Here is a 21,196-nt window from a genome sequence, read left to right on the forward strand (position 1 = left end):
GGTCTCAAGCTTCTATGGCTGGTAGCTGGGATACATCCTCACGGTGTGGGCAGGAATAAGTGGACTAACTGTCTACTATGTCACTGATCAGCTGTTTTGAGTAGCAGGGAGGTTAAGCAGTTGTTAACAGGCAGAAAAAAAGGTCCATATTCTCAGTGGCGGCGGCATTGCAGTGGTGCCATCAATTATTTTGAAGCGGTAGGGGGACCAAAGAAGATAGCAATTCCTGTTATGAGATCTGAATCTCTGACACTTGATTGACTTAGACATTCCGTGGCTTCACTTTATCAGCTCTCTTGTCTCTCCTGCAGAGTCTACCAAGTGAGAGGGTCAGCAATGGGTTGCAGATAGGGAGCAGCAGCGGTAACAGTACAGCACTTCCGCTGTCCTCCTTTGTCCTTGTTGCCTGCTGTATGTGCAGTCATGAATACACACAAGCTAATATGGAAAAAACCTCAACAATAGGGCAACATGCTTTACTTCTATTCTTAAGTTTTCTTTGGTTGAAAACATGTGCTTTGCCTCCCTGAAACAAGAGTGGGTTAAGCTAGCCTCCCTGGATGGTTAACGTTAAAGAGAGCTGTAGGCCAATTTCAAATCTGACCTATTTAGGGAAATTACTAAAGAGAGCTGTTTCCGATCTGCTTACTGACGTTTGAGATGATATTGGCTATGTGAACAATTTATAGCCAACAATTAGACCAAATAGGAGCAGAAACTGTTCCAGCAGCCCTAATGTATAGTTTCTTGCATGATCTTGATAGTGGTACTGTTAGATCTTTCAACCACGTTTGACAAAATGAATTGCACAGTTTTACTGCATCACCTACAGGAGTTATGTGCGGAACACAAAAGTCTCCTGGCTGGAGAAACAGGTAGTGACTTGAACTGTGTCCAGGAACCTGGCCATGCTGGGGAGGCAGTGAGTGATTTAAAATGTATCCAGAAGTCATTCCATGCTGGGGAAGCAGTGAGTGATTTGAAGTGTGTTCAGAAGTCATGCCATGCTGGGGAAGCAGTGAGTGATTTGAAGTGTGTCCAGAAGTCATGCCATGCTGGGGAAGCAGTGAGTGATTTAAACTGTGTCCAGAAGTCATGCCATGCTAGGAAGCAGTGAGTAATTTAAACTGTGTCCAGAAGTGGTACCATGCTGGTGAAACAGTGAGTGATTTAAAACTGTGTCCAGGAATCAGGCCATGCTGGGGAAGCAGTGAATGATTTAAACTGTTTCCAGAAACTGTGGCCAGTGGGGGGAATGAACAAGGGTTGATATGTGCTGTAACCAAGGACTGTGTCTGGAAGAGGAAATGTCTTGGCCTTGCTGATGGAATAAAGTAGTTTTAAGCATATTTTTGGAGTCTGCTTCTGGGAGTGCTGTGTCCAGGGAAGGGTCTTTCCAGGGTCAGCCAAGTTCATACCTGCAGGAAGGCCTGAAGGTGGTGGCCTGCTGACAATACTTTCTGAGATTCTGAAGGTTCTCTCGAAGTCCTTCCTCCAATAGCTGTGGTGTATTGCCTTTCTCCCTGTGGTAATGTGAGTGAGGGCAGTCCCAGAGCCTGGACAAAGTGGAGCCAATCAGCGGGTGCAGGGGAACAGAAAACAATACTTTATTAAAAGTGCCAGGTATGAGGGGTCCTGTTAGTGTCACATGCAAGGGACAAATAATATAAACTAGTCCTACGCAGCAAAGTCCTCCCATGGTCCGGCTCCTGCAAGCCATGGCATGCACTACGCTCTCTAGTCAACAGTATTAACCAGCCTGCCTCCGGCTGGGTCAGAAATAACATTCTTCAAGCCTGGCTGTCGCGGTTGCAGTTCACAGACATGAGGTGGAGGCATAGGTAGTGGGCCTTCACTGCTTCCCCCTGAATTCCTTAACCCAGCTGTGCTCTGATCTTTTATACTTCCTGGACCATGCCCACCTAGCTCCACCCCTCATGTGGGCGGGACTGTGAGTTTTAAGGTAGTTCTGACTCTATGAGGGAGTGTCCTTAAGGGGAAGTGGCCATGTCCAATAGACCAGTGTTTCCCAAGTCCGGTTCTGGAGTACCCCTTGTCAGGTTTTCAGGATATCCACAATGAATATGCATAAAAGAGATTTGCATATAATGGAGGCAGTGTATGCAATTGTGGATATCCTGAAAACCAGACTGGCAAGGCGTACTCCAGAACTGGACTTGGGAAAACACTACTGTAGATTCATTCAGACACCCCCTCACTGAGAGGTGTTGCACATAAGGGGAATTGCAGATATCTCAGGTATCATCAGGACCCGCCTACATTTTTATCAGATTTTGGAAAGTTCTGACAGAATCACCATTTAGTGCTATTTTACTGTTAATTTTATCCACGAACCTAACAGAATGCATCTGTAAATATATATTTAGATGAATGTATTATTCTGTAATATGCAACTGTGTGTGTGTCCAGGGCTACATTAAATGAAAAAGCTTTTTATGACATTGAAATTCTGAGTTTTGCAGCTTGGGGATTTATTTACTTTTTAAATGTTTTTTTTTTTTAATGTAGATGCCACATGACATACCAGGATGCCTGCTGTATGTATTATGTTGCAGAGCAGTTTGTGAATTTTCATACAGTTGAGCCAGTTTAGGATCACTGTGCTTGGATCCAGCTCCCTCCTGAATTCAGCATGCTTGTGGTTTTGTATGCATATTCTTGACTGTTACCCTCCTTTGTGAGTTTTCTTAATGGTAATAACTCTCACCCTAATTTTTTATTTTCATTTTATTTTATTTTTTTTACTTTTCTCAGGGACTGATGTAATAAGCTGTGCATTAGAACCGTGCAATGTGTTTCAGTGCTTTCTCCCTTCGTCAACCCAACTCAGTGCCCGCACATTTAGCCCTCCCACTGGGCTTTTAAAGTCTGTGGTGTGGCACTGGCACTTCCTTTCTTTGTAGCATTTTGCGCCTGCCAGTGCTGTGAGGGAGGCAGGCGACCATATGTAAAGCACGTGCATTCCAGCCACCTTGTGCCTCTAGCCGTCAACAGGCAGGGAGGGACTTTTTTTATGTATTAGGATTATTGTGTCTTTTTGAAGGAATTCACTCAGACTGTGTACAGCAAAAAAAAAAAGGTCAAACATAGGCAATAAACAATTACAGCAGTAAAAATATTCAAGTAACAATAACAAGTACGGCATAGTATACAGTATACAATGTCAACACAATACACAATAAAACAATTTAATAGACAGTATAGAGTGTAAGCAAAGGTGGAACACAGATAAGACAGAGTAACAGGAGTTAGAAAATGAAGGACTAAATAAAGAAAGCTGCATCTGAAGTCAGAAAGGTGCTTGAGTATTATCTCAATAGGGTAGGAGCAGATAAAATGTCCTTCTATACTATGTGTCACTCCTTGTGTGTGACAAGCAAGCTAGTTCCTTCCTCCATAAAGACTGGTTGAAGAGCCAAGCTTTCACTGCTTCTGGAGTAGAGATAGTCTTGTGTTAAGCGGAGCCTTTCAGGGAGTGCATTCCAGAGTGTGGGGGCTACTCCAGAGAAGGCTCGCTGGCAATTATCACATTGTGAGATGTCCTTTGAAGGGGATGTGTTTAGGGATACTCCTTGGAGGACCTTAGTGACCTTGAAGATGTGTAGACAGAGATCCTATCCTTCAAGTACTCTGGGCTATTTCCTTTAAGGGCCTTGAAGATCAGACATAAAGTTGTACATTTAGCCAGGTATTGACAGCTGAGAGAGAGAGAGAGAGAGAGAGAGAGAGAGAGCATGGTGAAAAGAAAGGCAGCCTCCAACAATAAAGTGTTTTTTAAAATAGTTGGGGTTATTTGGGCTCAAGCAAAGTAAGGGTGAGTGTGACATGAGATGGAAGAGAAATGAATCAGCAGAAAGTACAAAATTATTCAAAAAGATAAGTGTTTGAGTCAGGTGACAGAGATCCCCTAGCAAATTAGATAAGAGATTTGGAAGAACATTCTGCAACAGAGTAGAATGTGTTTATCTTAGATTGTATAATTCTATCCTCTTGCAGAATGTGCTTTTGAATCACAGTTATCATATACCCCCCCCCCCCCCCAACACTTGCAAATAATATATGTATATCTATTGTTGTTGCCTTGTAAGTAAATATTTGACATTGTTCTAGAAGTGGGAAGAACATTCCAACATATCTTCAGCATATTTTTCTTCTCAGCTAACTAAAACTTCAACAAGAACTCTGCCATCTACAAGTGTTCTGTTGTTTTAATAAATTTCTGATTTGGGGTATAAATTTAAAGTGAACGCAAAGGAAAATTACATGCTAAGAAAAAGCCTGATATTATACAATCCTAATAGCAGGGAAAGTTAAAAATCATTTATAAATGAAGTCTAATCCTTACCTCACAAGTCTCTAGTTATGAAAAAGTCAGCAGTCATATGTATGCATATCCACCCTGCTTTGTCTCATGCAGGCATTCCTGCTCATCCGTCTGACACAGACACATTTACAAAAAGCCCAGCACAGAAAGGTTTGCTCAGAATAGCGCACTGCCTTAGGAGAGAACAAGACATGCATTGCCAGGTTTGTGCTAGTACCACTGCCCTATGCCTCCTCTGTATCTCCCTTTGTTTTTGCCATGGCAAAATTAAGTGTAGATGAAAGGGGGGGTGGGGGAACTGATGTAGTAAATGTTTGCAATAGATTTTTTAAGAAAAGTAACGGGCATGTGTTTTCCAGCTAAGGCATGGCATTTCCACAGCAGTGAACAAGGTAAAATGTGCCTCCTTTTATTCTGTAACCACATCAAACCACCCTCACATCCAGCATTTCTTTCCTTCTCTCTTTCCTGTGCCCCCTCTCACAGACTGGCATCTATCCCTCGATAGGTCCAGTGATCTGGTCTCTGGGGTAGATGCACTAACCAAAACGTTAAAGCCCTTCCCTTACCGATTCCTTAGCGAATCGGTAAGAAAACGGCATGCATCAAGGAAATCGCATGCAAATGAGCTGCTCACTGCTAGCTCATTTTCATGCGATTTCCTTCCAAGCCAGCTGGCCAACTGAGCATCCGCAGAGCAGCCAAGCTGCTCTGCGCATGCCAAGGACGTCCTTTACTCAAAAAACAACAGGGGTGTTAGCAGCACGTCCGATACCGCTGCACAAGGGTTTTTAGCTGCCTGCCAGCGCCGGGAGAGACGGAAGATCTTTTCGTCTTGGAACCAGAACAGTCACCATCCCTAGTATTCCCCCTGCCAAGACACACCCGGGGCTGGAGCGTGGGCATGCGATCCAGTCCTCGCCTCCAGCTGCAACTTCCCAGGAATCCCACGTGCTGATGAGAGAAAGAGAGCTGATCGCTCACGCGAGAGATGTCAGACTTCCAGACTACGGCTGTGCCCGTGCAAAAGCGAAGCATGCGCCATTAGGAGCCACATGTAAGACTAGTGCAGCAGCATGGGCTCACCGTTCCAGCTGTCAGCTGTAGAAGAGGAAGAGGCCGCTGCTGTTGCTACCACCGCAGCCGCAGCTGTGATTGCAGTCGCCGCTTTCGACAGAGTAAACTTGTACAGTATACTTTAACTCTATGCAAATTCAATAGCCATAACTCTTTAAAACACAGATCAGTCACCCAGCGTCCAGAAAAAAAAATCCCTAGCTCCTTTTAATTCCGATTCCCTCACAGCAGCCCCAATGAGAGATGCAGGCCTCCCATTAGGTTTTCTACGGTAAGGGGATCGGAAAACGGTAGTGCATCTCATTAGAATACGAATTTTACTCTTTTAATACTAATTTGCTCATCTGCATTCCGTTTTCATTAGCTGCGACCGAGACAGGACGATGCCCTTTTGTGCATGTCCTGGTTTACTACTTGCGCGTTAAACTGGCTAGAACCAGTTTAAAAACCACATTGCTGGCTCGTTAACTTAGTGCATCTATCTCTCTGTCTCTTCCCTCCTATGTCCCTGCCAGATCTAGCATCTCTCACCCCACTTCCATTCCTCCATTCCGATCTCTCCTCTTGTTCTCCCTTCCTGGCAAGTCTAGCATATCTCCGTTCCCCTCTTCTCCCCCCCCCCCCCCCCCGATCCATCTCCATCTCTATCTTTGTACTCCCCCTGGGTTAACATCTCTCCTTCCCATTCACCCTCCCCTTGATAATTTCAGTGTCTCTAACATAAGAATAGCCATACTGCTTCCAACAGTGGCCAATCCAGGTCACAGGTACCTGGCAGAAACTCAATTAGTAGCAACATTCCAAGTTACCAGTTGCGGGGCAAGCAGTGACTTCCCCTTTGTCCATCTCAATGACAGACTATGGACATTTCCTCCAGGAACTTGTACAACCTTTTTTACATAAGTACATAAGTATTGCCATACTGGGAAAGAGCAAAGGTCCATCAAGCCCAGCATCCTGTTTTCAACAGTAGTTAACAAAACTATGTAAGCCACATTGAGCCTGCAGATAGGTGGGGAAATGTGGGATACAAATGCAATAAATAATAATAATAATCCAGGTCACAGATACCTGGCAAGATCCCAAAAAAGTACAAAACATTCTATACTGCTTATCCCAGAAATAGTGGATTTTCCCCAAGTCCATTTAATAACGGTCTATGGACTTTTTCTTTAGGAAGCTGTCCAAACCTTTTTTAAACTCCACTAAGCTAACCGCCTTTACCACACTCTCTGGCAACGAATTTCAGAGTCTAATTACACGTTGAGTGAAGAAAAATTTTCTCCGATTTGTTTTAAATTTACTACATTGTAGCTTCATCGCATGCCCCCTAGTCCTAGTATTTTTGGAAAGCATAAACAGACGCTTCACATCTACACATTCCACTCCACTCATTATTTTATAGACCTCTATCATATCTCCCCTCAGCCGCCTTTTCTCCAAGCTGAAGAGCCCCAGCCACTTTAGCCTTTCCTCATAGGGAAGTCGTCCCATCCCCTTTATCATTTTTGTCGCCCTTCTCTGCACCTTTTCTAATTCCACTATATCTTTTTTGAGATGCAGCGACCAGAATTGAACACAATATTCGAGGTGCAGTCGCACCATGGAGCGATACAAAGGCATTATAACATCCTCATTTTGGTTTTCCATTCCTTTCCTAATAATACCTAACATTCTATTTGCTTTCTTAGCCGCAGCAGCACACTGAGCAGAAGGTTTCAACGTATCATCAACGACGACACCTAGATCCCTTTCTTGGTCTGTGACTCCTAACGTGGAACCTTGCATGACGTAGCTATAATTCGGGTTCCTGTTTCCCACATGCATCACTTTGCACTTGCTCACATTAAACGTCATCTGCCATTTAGATGCCCAGTCTCGTAAGGTCCTCTTGTAATTTTTCACAATCCTCCCACGTTTTAACAACTTTGTGTTGTCAGCAAATTTGATTACCTCACTAGTTACTCCCATCTCTAGGTCATTTATAAATATGTTAAAAAGCAGCGGTCCCAGCACAGACCCCTGGGGAACCCCACTAGCTACCCTTCTCCATTGAGAATACTGACCATTTAACTCTACTCTCTGTTGTCTATCTTTTAACCAGTTTTTAAATCCACAATAGAACACTACCTCCTATCCCATGACTCTCCAATTTCCTCTGAAGTCTTTCATGAGGCACTTTGTCAAACGCCTTCTGAAAATCCAGATACACAATATCAACCAGCTCATCTTTATCCACATGTTTGTTCACCCCTTCAAAGAAATGTAGTAGATTGGTGAGGCAAGATTTCCCTTCACTAAATCCATGTTGACTTTGTCTCATTAATCCATGCTTTTGAATATGCTCTGTAATTTTGTTCTTTATAATAGTCTCTACCATTTTTGCCCGGCACCAACGTCAGACTCGTCGGTCTATAATTTCCATGATCTCCTCTGGAACCTTTTTAAAAAATCGGTGTTACATTGGCCACCCTCCAATCTTCTGGTACCATGCTCGATTTTAAGAATAAATTACATATTACTAACAATAGCTCCACAAGTTCATTTTTCAGTTCTATCAGTACTCTGGGATGAATACCATCCACTCCAGGAGATTTGCTACTCTTCAGTTTGTAGAACTGCCCCATTACATCCTCCAAGTTTACAGAGAATTCATTAAGTTTCTCCGACTCATCAGCTTCGAATACCATTTCCTGCACCGGTATCCCACCCTAATCTTCCTCGGTGAAGACCGAAGCAAAGAATTAATTTAATCTCTCCGCTATGGCTTTGTCTTCCCTGATTGTCTCTTTTACTCCTCTCTCTCGCTTTTTATTCCCCACTTAATACTAAACTAGGTCCTGCATTGCTTGCTAGAGTCTATCTGTTAATGCTGCAGTACAAAGTTTTTAAAACTAAGGGGGAAAGACTGTGGAGATTAGTTGATAAAATTTGCTTTTTTTATATTTTTATTTTGCCTATCACTAACCTACAATTTCTCCTTTAAACCCCAATCTTTAAGTTCCCAAAGCACAAAGCAAAATAGTATTCACTTACCAGAGAAATGTCCTCTTCTCTCAGAACTTCTCAGAATAAACCCAGATACACTAACCGCTGTTATCACATCCCTCTCTCCTCAGCGGGAGTATGAGAGATGACCCACCAAAACGGGAGACTTGACAGATCTAGAGACAATTGTGCACACTGTGGCCCTACAGGAACAGACCTCAAAGGACATTATTATCTAAGGACTAGTTTTATGTTTACTTTTCTTTCCCCACCTGTAAATGGAACATGACCACTACCTGACACGTTAAGTATTATTTTGTTCACCTTAACCTGCCGTGTGGCTCGATTTATCCTGGCTTCAGAGCCCTCCTTCGTTCACGTTATCACAGGGTGCTTCTTGGATTTTTTTCAGTAGAGTTTTCTCTGCTAGAAGAGAAGGTAAAGCAGGCATGGAAATAGCTAGCAAACATTTATCTTATGAAAGTAATTAGTGCCCCAAGGAATGCAAACCACACAGCTCCTGTTTGTCCATGATGAAATATAGATTTCAGGAAAGCGCCGGCCACCATTGAAGCAGTGGGTGTTGGCTTTCAGTGTCTGCATCATTTTGAATTCCTTTCAGACAGTGAAAGAATGAAAGGAGAAAGCTGGTAGTAGGCACATCAGTTTTCTGGCCTGGGGAAGGGTGCAATTTAGATGAATCAGTAGTTAAAAGAATGAAACTAAGTATGTGACAGTGAAAATCTTAGAGGAAGAAGTTGAGTGCTTCTTGATGACTTTATGGGCCCGATGCACAAAACTTACAGGCCAGCAATGTGGGTTTTATGACTGGTTACAGCCGGTTTGTAATGATCTGCAGGCTCTTTTCCATTTGCCATAGCAGACTACGTTAATGATATGCAAATGTATTACAAGTAGCTGATTACTAATATGTAAATGTGCATTCTGAAGGATGCACAGCTGTTTGCGAGTGATGCACAGAAAGGAATGCTTACCTTGTAAGAATTTTAACAGGCGGTCAGGATCTGTCGGTAGTGGCTTGGATGTCAAAGATTTAAGAGCTGGGAAGATGTTGAGAGTAGCTATCGAGTGTCCGGAGAATAAACTGTTCACGCAGCACCCGCAGGGAGACTGACAGGGTCTTCAGGTTCAGAACACAGAAGAGGTGGGGGGTGGAGGTGACTCCGGTTCTCTTTCCCAGGACCGCCTTCAGATGTATCTTCCAAACCATGAAACAAAAAGAGGGGTCTGACCACAGTGAAAAAAACAAACAAGAAAATGTACTCTAGACATGAGCTGCCTGCGTCTCTTTGAATCATTTAGCTTACTGCATGTAAGAACTGTATGAAACCGGGTAAGGCTTGACCCCTGCTTCTATAACTGATGAAACGCTTGACAAGACTTTAGAGTAATAAGCATGGGTAGCACTCTGTTCTGAGCATTCTAAGAGCAGCCATGCTTAGCGATTGACTGTTCTGCACATGTGCAACTCAGCTCATTTGCATTTTCAACTCAGTAACTTAGTTAGTGCATTTTTGCTAGCGAAAAAGGTGCCGGTACTCAATTGTCAGGCCTCCCTTCAGGGGTGGGGTGATCACTGAAGGATCTACCCCACAATAGCCAGGCCCCCAGCAATCAGTCACAGAATCTATGACAAGGCAGAATTGGAATGTAAAGCCTGAGCTCTTTCATTAAACCTTAGGGACCATGGGTCAATTTTAGCAGACAATGGAAAAGGTGCCGGTACTCAGTACCCCCAAGTACCCCCTCAAAAAAGCCCGAACTTAGTTATTAAATTGAAAGTTTGGAGTGGAGGAGTAGCTAGTGATTAGTGCAGCAAGCTTTGATCCTAGGGAACTGGGTTCAACTTAGACATCAAATGGATATAGTTCAACTTGGTGATCAGAACAGAGTGACCAGGCAGAGTAGAGGTTTTCCAAGCCAATCCATCAGGAGGCGCCCAGCAGTGACTATCATGTGGATCGATTTTCCTCTAATGCTGGGGGCAGAGTAAAGGGGCCAGTATTTAATAGGCACCCCAGGAGCTGTTCCCAACAGTGGCACGCCCAGGACAATCTGATGTTACCTGCATAACCTGTTCCCAAAAGGACTGTACAACAGGGCATGTCCACCAAATATGCAAAAAGGACCCCTGCACCCCACAGCCCTGCCATCACTGCTAAGCTTATTCCTAGATTTCAGTGCACGGTATATAATACCATTGGTATAGCATTTTGTAGCCATTTCTCTACCCTACTAGGATGCTATAGAAACTCGCAACAAGGACAGTACATTTTTCTCCACATCTCCGTTGCAAATTTACTTCTCAGGGCATTTTCCCAAACCATTTGATATTGAGGCAGTACAGGGAATTGGAGCAGTAAGCTCGATAAAACCTAGTGATGCTTCCTGTACCACTACCCCCCTGAATTACCCATTCTAAACTAGACTACTCCTTAAGCACTTTGATACAGGAAGTGTACCTGTAGATATAAGAGGGGACCACAAGGATCAGCAATACTGAGCAAGTTCCATGTTGAACCCATATTTCCAAGGAAAGCAAAAAGCCTGAAGCACTGCAGTTTCTGCTGGTCTGCCACCCATTTACTACTCCCTGCAGTGCACTGCTGATTCAGGGGTAAATGCACAGCGGCACCTGTTAAATATGAGTGCTGTGAGAAAAATTACCAAGTTGCAAAAGTGACCAAAGTACAAAAAGGATCACATGCAAATGAGATGCGCGGTTCCCCTTTGTGTATCGGTCACTGTTTGCGACTCAAAGCTTGCAGAAAATCCCTGGTGGTCCAGTGGACTGCCTCCCGACCCCCCCTAAGAACAAATACCCTGGTGGTCTAATGGACCGCCTCCCTCCCCTCAGCGCACCCCCATGCCTCCTGACCCCTCAGAACAAATGTGCACCCGACCCCGCACTCCCTCCCGGACCCCCCAAGGAAAAACACCCTGGTGGTCCAGTGGACCCCAGCCCCCCCCCCCCCCCCCAAAGCAAAAATCGCCCTGGTGGTCTAGTGACCCCTCCCCCTCCCCTCATAGTACCTTAAAACGAAGGTAGGAGGGTAGGGGCAATACCTCCTGCCTCTGGACCCACCGTTCGCAAAATCGGTATCCAGCCCCTGCCCGATGCATTCTGGGATGTACTGGATGGGGGCTTAGTGCTGCTATTTTGTGAAGGGCAGGCCCAGAGGCAGGAGGAAGAAGGTGTTGTTCCTGCCCTCCTACCTTCAACGTTTTTAGGTACAGGGAGGGGAGGGGGGAGGGTCAAGTCACTAGACCACCAGGGAGATTTTTGTTTGGGAGGGGGTCGGGGTGTCAATGTCCACTGGACCACCAGGGATTTTTGTGTGTGTGTGTGGGGGGGGGGGGGTTTGAGGTTTGGAAGAGGATGCGAGCGGGGGGGTTCAGGGTCCACTGGACCACCAGGGATTTGTTGCTGAAGGGGCAGGGCTGGGAGGTGGCGCAGAGAAGTTGGGGTCCCCACTAGACCACCAGGCAAGTTTTTAGGTCTGGGGGGGAGGATTGGGTTGGCCAGGGATCCTGAGCACCTACCATGAGTAGCAGTCTGCTTGCACTATACAGTGCAAACAGGCTGCTCCCCATAACAACAGGTCCAGACCTGCTGGAAAATTTTGCACGGTAAAGATAGGCGCTCAGGTCTGTACATTGCTCGGAATGCTCATTTTAATACTAATTTGCTCTTTGCAATGTATTTGCATAGGATCTTGGTAGCTACTAGTGGCGCACGTTAGAGCCACAGAAAACCCTTTGTGCATTACTCACTAAATAACATTTGCTTTAGACTGCTACAACTGGTCTAAAGCAAATATTGAAAACTCGGTAAGCTTTTTTTTTCTACATCGGCCCTTGAGTCTATTAGATTGTAAGCTCTTTGAGCAGGGACTGTCTTTCTTCTATGTTTGTGCAGCGCTGCGTACGCCTTGTAGCACTATAGAATGCTAAATAGTAGTAGTAGTAGTAGAGTCCCAGAAAATTTAGTTTATTTGCACTGTTTGATATCCTCAGGCTGCAGTGGCACAGGGCTCCTTCCCCTACGAGGAGCAGAATATATCATCCCTCCTGGAATTTTATATATTTGGGTGTTTATTCAGTGATGATGTTTTGCTTAATAAGTCCTTTTTTTTTCACTTGTCTTGAACACATGTTGTACAAGCAAAAAGACAAATTATAAATACAAATAATGTAGTTCCTATGGAGTCCCCCCCCCCCCTGTCTAAAGTTGTAGGAGCTTAAACCTTCTACAGAAGGATGTGTTCTTCCAAAGCTGTGCAGTCAAATTTACCAACCATGTGCATCCTTTTTCTCCAAGCCTTAAACCGGGCCTAAAGACCCGGAGTGCTGCCTAGAGGAGACAGCAAGGGGCAAGGATATGCCTTAATATATGTCTAACTGCCCAGATTAGAGATATCCTTCACACTGCATGAGCAGGCCTGAAAACAGCTAGAGAGATGATGCACCTTAATATACCCCCAGGAGTAGCATGAAGGGTGCTCAAAAAAAGTGAAAGGTGTAAAATCTGCCAAAGTCTGGCCTCAGAAATTGCTTAAAAGCACAAACAGCAAAGGTGACAAAAGAGTCCTAAAGTAAATGGTGCAATAGAAAAGTTTATTGTAGGTATCTTGGACTCAAGATGACCCATGTTTCGGCCCTAAGACCTACCTCAGGAGTCAATACCCCATATCATACTTTGTTTAAATGTTCTTGAGGACGGCCGTAGGGCTGAAACACAGGTCGTGTTGATGTCCACGATACCTACAATAACTTTTGTATTGCATCATTTGCTTTAGGACTCTTTTTGTCGCCTTTGCTGTTTGTGCTTTTATCTGATTGTATGAAAAGGTTTGTTCTTTGTTTACTTTCTCAGAAATCGCTTACCGGCCCAGGTTGTGGACCAGGGGCGTATCTGAACTGCGGCGGTAGGGGGGGCCAGGGCCAGAGTGAGGGGGCACAATATAGCCCCCCCCCCCCCCGCCGCCGCCGCCATTGCCGATCCCCCTCCCCCCAGCCGCTGCCATTGCCAATCTCCCCCCGCCGTTGCTGTCGCCTACCTTCGCTGGCGGGGGACACCAACCCCCGCCAGCCGAGGTCCGGGTCCTCCTGCCGCTGCCGGCTGCCTTTAAAAGAATTCCGTCAGCTGGCGGGGGACCCCCAACCCCCGCCAGCCAAGCCGAGGTCCTTTCATTTCTTCCACTAAAGCTGGCGCCGAAAGTTTCTTTTGAGTCTGACGTCGCTGCACTTTCGGCGCCAGCTTTAGTGGAAGAAATGAAAGGACCTCGGCTTGGCTGGCGAGGGTTGGGGGTCCCCCGCCAGCTGACGGAATTCTTTTTAAAGGCAGCCGGCAGCGGCAGGAGGACGCGGACCTCGGCTGGCGGGGGTTGGGGTCCGCCGCCAGCGAAGGTAGGCGAGCAACGGAGGGGGAGGGTTGGCAGCGGTAGGGGGGTCCAGGGCGAAATCTGCGGGGGCCCAGGCCCCTGAGGCCCCACGCAGATACGCCTCTGTGTGGACTGCGAAGGCACAGGAGGTTCAAGTAATAAGGAGTATAGGTCGAGCACTGATTCTTTTCCTTTGTTCCTCTTTCAGCACCTGAAGAAAAAGAGGCAATTATAGGCCAGTATGAGAGACTCCAGGATGCTTATGGCTGTTTGGGCATGCTACGGTTAAATATGGTGAGTATTTATGTGGTCTGCAGAGATGCCAAGTTTTCCTATCTCCAGGCTGGAGATTTTGAGACCATCCTGGATTTTGGATCACCCCATCCTGGTGCATTACGGGACCTTAAATGTTTAGAATCAGGAGCTAGAAATCCCCACACTGCTTTGGGATGTAAATTCAAAACTGAACTGGTTAACCTCTTTGCCATTAATGCACAAGCAGTACCACTTTAATCTTTATGTAGAATAGGATCTCTCCATAGTCGATGACCTAATGTATGCTACAATCCAATTTATTACTCAGGAACCTTCGTGCATTACCATAATATATTCTTCCTTACCATGTAAACATGCACATGATATATATCTGTACCATGATCTGTTCCATGTATGCTGTGTTCCATGCATGTTACATATATGTATGCACCTTAACGCGTATACCATTTGTAATTCTGTACCCGGAAATGGCAACCGCCATTACGGCAAATGTAAGCCACATTGAGCCTTCAAATTGGTGGGAAAATGTGGGATACAAATGTTACAAACAAATAAATAAATAAACCAGGACTGGCCAAAATGTTTCCAGCCTGGAACTGAATAACTTTGTGTGCGCGTATGTGTGTGCGCGCCAGTGATGTCCACCTAACTCAGCTTTCATGTTTGGGTTCTTCCTGTGACCTAAGGGCTGCAATGACCCATACATGTAATTATTCTACAGATTGTGGTCTTACTTAAGACACCCGAGTGTCCACTTTCAAAACTACCCCCGTGTGGAACATCCAAAAATGTGTCTATTTTATCCCCTTTTTATAAAGACTCCACAACCATCCACTACACAATAGCCTTAAGTTAATTCATTGATTTCAGTATGTATATATCGCTTAGAATTAGGCGGTTTACAATATTTACAGGTACTGAGTCGAAGTACATTGTACTGCTGTTGTACCTGGGGCAACAGAGGGTTAAGTGACTTGCCCAGGGTCACACAGAGCTTCAGAGGTAATGGAACCTGGTTCCCCAGGATCTCAATCCACTGCCGACCATCAGGCCGTGGCGGGAATTGAACCCAGGTCTGCCAACCCGCTGCACTAACCTTAGGCCACTCCAATATTGGACCATCAGAAATGTGAGCCCAACAAAATCTTTAGGCAATCAGCAATGTAAATCTTCAGAAGTCAAATTTAAAAAAATAACTTTTCATATAAATTCTCAGATATCTTTTGTTCAACCAATATATTAACAATTAACACTTATATGCTTAAACCAGAAATAGGCAGGAGATGAAACCACAACGTTAATTCAGGTTTTGCAAACTGGATGTTTCACGTCTCAGTTTCCTATAAAATATCTTGTATACACATATCTTCTGCTTTTCATATTACAATAAGAAAAAAAAAACCTCTGGACATTTCTACCTTTTACATGCTGCATTGTCTCTTCCCATGCCCAATACAAAATGGCCACGGTAGTTTTTTCAATAGTTTCTACTGAAATGACAGGTTAGATTTCAGTCAATTTTGGCCCCTCCTGCTCAGTTAAATCTTTTGAATATCAGTTACAGTTAGTTTATTTATTAGCAACTAAAACCACTACTAGTTCATAGTGGACTACAATTCAAGATTCCTAGATCAAAAATCTAGCAAGTTACATAATGATCCAAAACAAGTAAAGTGAAATACTGTATCCAAGGCTAATATTATCTCTAACCCCCTCGGTTATCAACTCAATATAACCTAACATCCTGAGAGGAAATAAAACTAAATACAACATATTACTTTCTTATGAACATGTTTACAAAACAACATTGTCTTTAATCCTTTTTTAAAGATGTCAGTACTAGACCTACACTGAATTCTTGGGTAAAAGGCGACCATAAACTAAGCTGCTTGATGTGCAGATAGACAAGTAAACATTTTCTTTGAAGTCACTCCCCTAGGACTAGGAAAAGACAATAATAATATATTCCTAATGCATCAGAACTTACTTGCCATGTGGTACAAACACGAGAAATCATAAAGGGGGACTTTAATTTAGCCGTGGTAGCGATTTTAGCTCATGGTAGAAATCATCTTGCGGTAAACGCCAAGATGCCATAGGAATATAATGGGCCATCTCGGCATTTACCGCCAGCTGATTTCTATCGTGAGCTAAAAACTCTACTGCCAAATTTTGAATTGTTTGAATCCTCAACAGTTGTTCGATAGACCCAAGTAGACAATATTACAGTAGTCTAGCTTACTTAGAATTAAAGATTAAACCAGAGCCAGAATGGATCCTCCCTCAAATACTTCCAAGTACTCCTTAATTTCCTCAGAGTACAAAAAGAGCTTTTCACAAGAGAATTGACTTGGTTTTCCATGGATACTTTATCATCTAAAATGAATCCTAGAAGTTTCACTGAGCAATCTAACAGATAAGTTTTGCCGTCGTCATTGACATTTAAATCCATGTTATGGTTCAATTTAGAACCTACTAACAGAAATTTTTGTTTTCTTTCTATTTAACTTTAAATAATGAGAAGTCATCCAATCCGCAATTAGGAAAAGTAGTAAGAAATGTTTTGATGAATATCCTTCAACTCACCAGTAACTGGAAAAAAATAGATATATCATCAACGTACATATAACAGAATATCTCCGACATTTACCCAATGAGAACATTAAACAGAACTGGCGATAAAGGAGATCCCTGAGGTACACCTAATGGTGGAGACCATCTATCTAACGTTACTCCGTACATTTTAACTCAACAAGATCTATAAGATAGAAATCCCTCAAACCACTAGAGCACTTTTCCAGTTACTACAAAATTGTCAAGAATTTCAAGTAGCACTCTATGATCAAGAAGATAAACATGCTAGATAGATCCAGTTTGCATAATCAGGGCTCGCCGGCCTTTAATTACAGGTTGTCTAATATGGTCTAATAATGTGACAAGTAAAGTTCTGTACTGTAAGCAGCATGAAAAACCAGACTGGCGAAATATGTAATAATACAAAATAATCTAGAAAGTTTACTATGTCACTACACCTTCATAACTTTTATAAAATAAGGAATTGATGCAATATCGCTCTTGGAAACCTTCCGTTTTTCATTATAGGTGTAAGAACAATCTCAGAAAAATCTTTAGGAAAAATACCAGAAGGTAATGAATGGTCTATCCATTGAAGTAGGGCCCATTTGAATTCACAGGTGCCGACTTCATTAGATATGTAGGACACCTGTCAAGTAAATAATGTGGTCTTGTAAATGTTAAACGAAGTATCAAGGTCTTCCATAGAGACCTTAGAAAAAGTTACTCCCAACAGCAATCAGTGGCAACCATCATAAAGGAAGTAATTATACCTAGCCCTATTATACGCTTGCCATGGACATGTAGCATATCAAAAAGAATTCTATTTTGGAGGGGGAGGAGTTCAAGATGCAGCACGCCGCGATCGCGGTTAAGTCCTCTCGAGGAGAGTTGCGAATTATACATTAGTTCTTCAAATAAAATGCCTCATACTAAACGGAAAGGTATGGTCGAGGCTGGGGCCTCGTCGGCCAGGACCTCCTCCCCTTTGCAAGAAACCATTGAGAGGTTTGCCGGAGGAGCCCTGCTGTCTCTTTGGGAGGAGACCTTTGGGACTTGGGCTGGATGTCATTCTGTCACCGCAGTGCTCAATCCACCGCCTCCACCCAAAGGACCTCTCTCCCAGATGTGAACACCCGAATCGGAAGTCGGTGAAGGTGGGACTCAGGAAGAGGTTCTGTGGAGAGAGGGGCCAACGGAGGTTTGGGGCCCTTGGGCCTACAAACTCAGCGTAGAGCTTTTCTATCAAAGCCGGAGACATTGGAGAGCATATGGGAAGCTCTCCAACAACTGTTAAACTGACCAGCTCGACAGAAGAAATTGCTACCTTAGTGAGTACTGTTGATACTCTTTCTAAATCTTTGGATGTTATTAAAAATGACTCTAATAATCACATGACTGAGCTTAAAGTAGAAGTGAAAAATTACAAGAATTTCAACTATGACAATAAAAGATAAAAACTTGATTCACAGGAAATTGAACAGATTGAGAATTATAATTCTGATTGAATTTACGTTTCTAAATTTTCCTAAAACTTTGGGGATCAGTCCTTCGGAAGTATTTAAAAAATATACCTGATAGAAGTTTTGAAATATTCTCCTGAATTTATTCATCCAATTAATCGTATATTATATCCCAAAAAAGAAGAAAATAGAGACAGATTTGGATATGGAATCCCAACCACAAAAAAAGGATGACGACGAAAAACTGAACTTGACTGATATTCTAGAATCATCTATGTCAGAGGATTCTGAAAGGATGACATTAATTATTTCCTTTATATTTGAGCAAGATTTAGAGGCGGTTAAGCGTTATTCTTCAGGAATTCACAATCCTTGTTTTATGGGGAAAAGATTTGGATGTACCCGGACATCACCCAAACCCAGGAAAGAAGAGCTTTTTTAGCCATTAGGAAAGATGCCCTAGCAATAGGGGCTTCCTTTTACCTCAATTATCCTTGCAAGTGTGTAATAAGATACTTAGGGCTTAAATATTTATTTATTTATTTATTTATTGCATTTGTATCCCACATTTCCCCACCTATTTGCAGGCTCAGTGTGGCTTACATAGTAACCGTGATGGTGATCGCCATTTCTGACCACAATTACAGAGTGACATTGTAGGAGGTTCGTGTATGATGACACATCAGGGAATAAGGAGGAAGGGTTAAGGTGTGACCAGAACGGGTATTAGTTTAGTTGTGTTGCAGGATTGAGGCATTTAAGTTGGGTCATTAGGGTATGCCTTTTGAATAGGTTAGTTTTTAGTGATTTCCGGAAGTTTGATAGGTCATGAGTTGTTTCAAGGCATTTGGTAGTAGTGTCCATACTTGCTGCTTATAAAGGAGAAGCTGGATGCATAGGTTGATTTATATTAAGTCCTTTGCAGCTTGTGTGATAGAGGTTTAGGTGTGTGCGTGTTGATCTTGTAGTGCTTCTGGCTGGTAGGTCTATGAGGTCTGTTTATCCCAGGTCTCGCTGTAGATGATTTTATGCACTAGAGTACAGATTTTAAAGGCAATACATTCTTTGATCGGGAGCCGTGTAGTTTTCATGTAGAGTTTGGCGCTTCGTATCTCGTTTTCCAAAAATAAGTCTGGCTGCGTAGTTTGAGCGATTTGGAGTTTCGGATGTTCCTTGCATCCCGCATAGATTGCATTACAATAGTCTAGGTGGCTTAGTACCATTGATTGTACAAGTGCGGAATGTTGCCCTCGGGAAGAAAGTTATTGTTTGAGTTTCCACATTGATTGGAACATTTTTCTTGTTGTAGTTTTCGATTGGGTTTCTAGAGTGAGGTTCGGTCGATGGTAACTCCAAGAATTTTTAGGCTGTCTTTTCTATCCAAAACAATTAAGTGGTTTTGTTAATCTAAAAAAGTTGGAAGCAGTTTGACATCTGTGATTGAGAGTAGGATTGTAATTGGGTCTGATTATAGGTGTGTGAAGCAATATTCATTTATGATTCTTATACCTTTAGGTTTTCTCCTGAATAATATGTATACTTTCCCTAATTTAGTGGTCTAAAGAAGACATATAAAGGCTTTTTCCTTTTTTTGTTATAAAATTGCAGATATGCTTAAGTCTGTTTGCTTATCAAGTATTTCATTGTAAAAATTAAATTGTAAATTTATAAAAAAAAAATAAAAAGAATTTCTATTTTAGACTGAAAATATTGAGCCAACTGTTTAGCAGGGGCGGTATCTCCAGTTCTTTCACAAATATGTGAGTATTAATTAAACTGTTAACAGTTTGGAAAAGTTTTCTCTTACTAGAGATGTCTTTCTGTCTACTATCTTACCAAATAATGGCAGTGTTCTAGATCAGTCACTTACTGGGAAAATTAATATATCACCCTTCAATTTCAACAATCCCAGATCTTATTCTTCCAACCTCCTTTCTTCACACATTACAGTTTTTCAATAAATCTTCAAAACTCTTAGATTCTTGCCTCAGTAGTGCAAATTGCCAAAACTTAATTTATGGTAATTCTAAACTGCACTAAGATCTTCATCGGCTTCTATTGTTTATATCATCTTAAAGCACTTATCTTAAATACATTCGGACTGGGGGCTCAGATGTGTCCGACATGCATTTCGCCTCCTGGCTGTATCAAGGACCTCCCCCGATCTTGATAGGAATTGTTCCTTTGATAAATGGGTCAAGCTGGCGCTAGATCGGCGTAAGGGGGAGGTCCTTGATACAGCCGGGAGGCGAAACATGCATGTCGGACACATCTGAGCCCCCAGTCGCCGAATGTATTTAAGATAAGTGCTTTAAGATGATATAAACAATAGAAGCCGATGAAGATCTTAGTGCAGTTTAGAATTACCATAAAATTAAGTTTTGGCAATTTTGCACTACTGAGGCAAGAATCTAAGAGTTTTGAAGATTTATTGAAAAACTGTAATGTGTGAAGAAAGGAGGTTGGAAGAATAAGATCTGGGATTGTTGAAATTGAAGGGTTTCTGTCTACTCTAGCAGACTAGTACTTTTCTTTCATTTATAATAGCCTTTTTATAAGCATTTATGCCATCCTCCAATTACACTTATCTAGATGGTTTGTTTCTTTTCCATTTCCTTTCCAGTGATCTACAGTTTTGTTTTAGATTTTGTAAACCTACTGTAAACCATTTATTCCCTAACCATTTAATCTTTTTCTCACATACAGGTGCTTTAATATGTAGCACAACCAAGCAGTTTTCGTTCTAATTATTCATCCAGACCTATATTTATTTATTTATTTTAGGTTAGTCTTGTGTGTGTAGAATTCCCTTATCATAAAGGTCTAGTCTTCCCTGCCCCAGGTCTGATGCCCCCCCCCCCCCAATAAACTTTCTTCCTGCTCTGGTTAGATTCACCACCTCCCTCCTCCCCCCCCCAGTAGTCTCACTCCCTGACTTCCAACCCTAAGCTTAATCTCTTCCCCTGCAGGTTCTGCCCCCTTCCAAAGGTGGAAACCCTCCAGTTTCGTTCTTCCCTTTCCCAACAAGACACAGTTTTCTCCATCCCTCTTTCCAGACCCCTCCCCCC

General features: G+C 43.0%; 1 protein-coding gene across 1 annotated transcript in view; it reads left to right on the plus strand.

The window, feature by feature from the left end:
- SYNJ2 (synaptojanin 2) overlaps nucleotides 1–21,196 on the plus strand; it is a 234,492-nt gene that overhangs the window by 64,661 nt on the left and 148,635 nt on the right. Inside the window, exon 2 of the mRNA XM_030198406.1 lies at nucleotides 14,024–14,104. Coding sequence (XP_030054266.1) covers nucleotides 14,024–14,104 — 81 coding nt within the window. The remainder of the gene's footprint in view (nucleotides 1–14,023; nucleotides 14,105–21,196) is intronic.

The sequence above is a fragment of the Microcaecilia unicolor genome, chromosome 3, assembly GCF_901765095.1.
Source record: "Microcaecilia unicolor chromosome 3, aMicUni1.1, whole genome shotgun sequence".
In the NCBI taxonomy this organism is placed as follows: domain Eukaryota; kingdom Metazoa; phylum Chordata; class Amphibia; order Gymnophiona; family Siphonopidae; genus Microcaecilia; species Microcaecilia unicolor.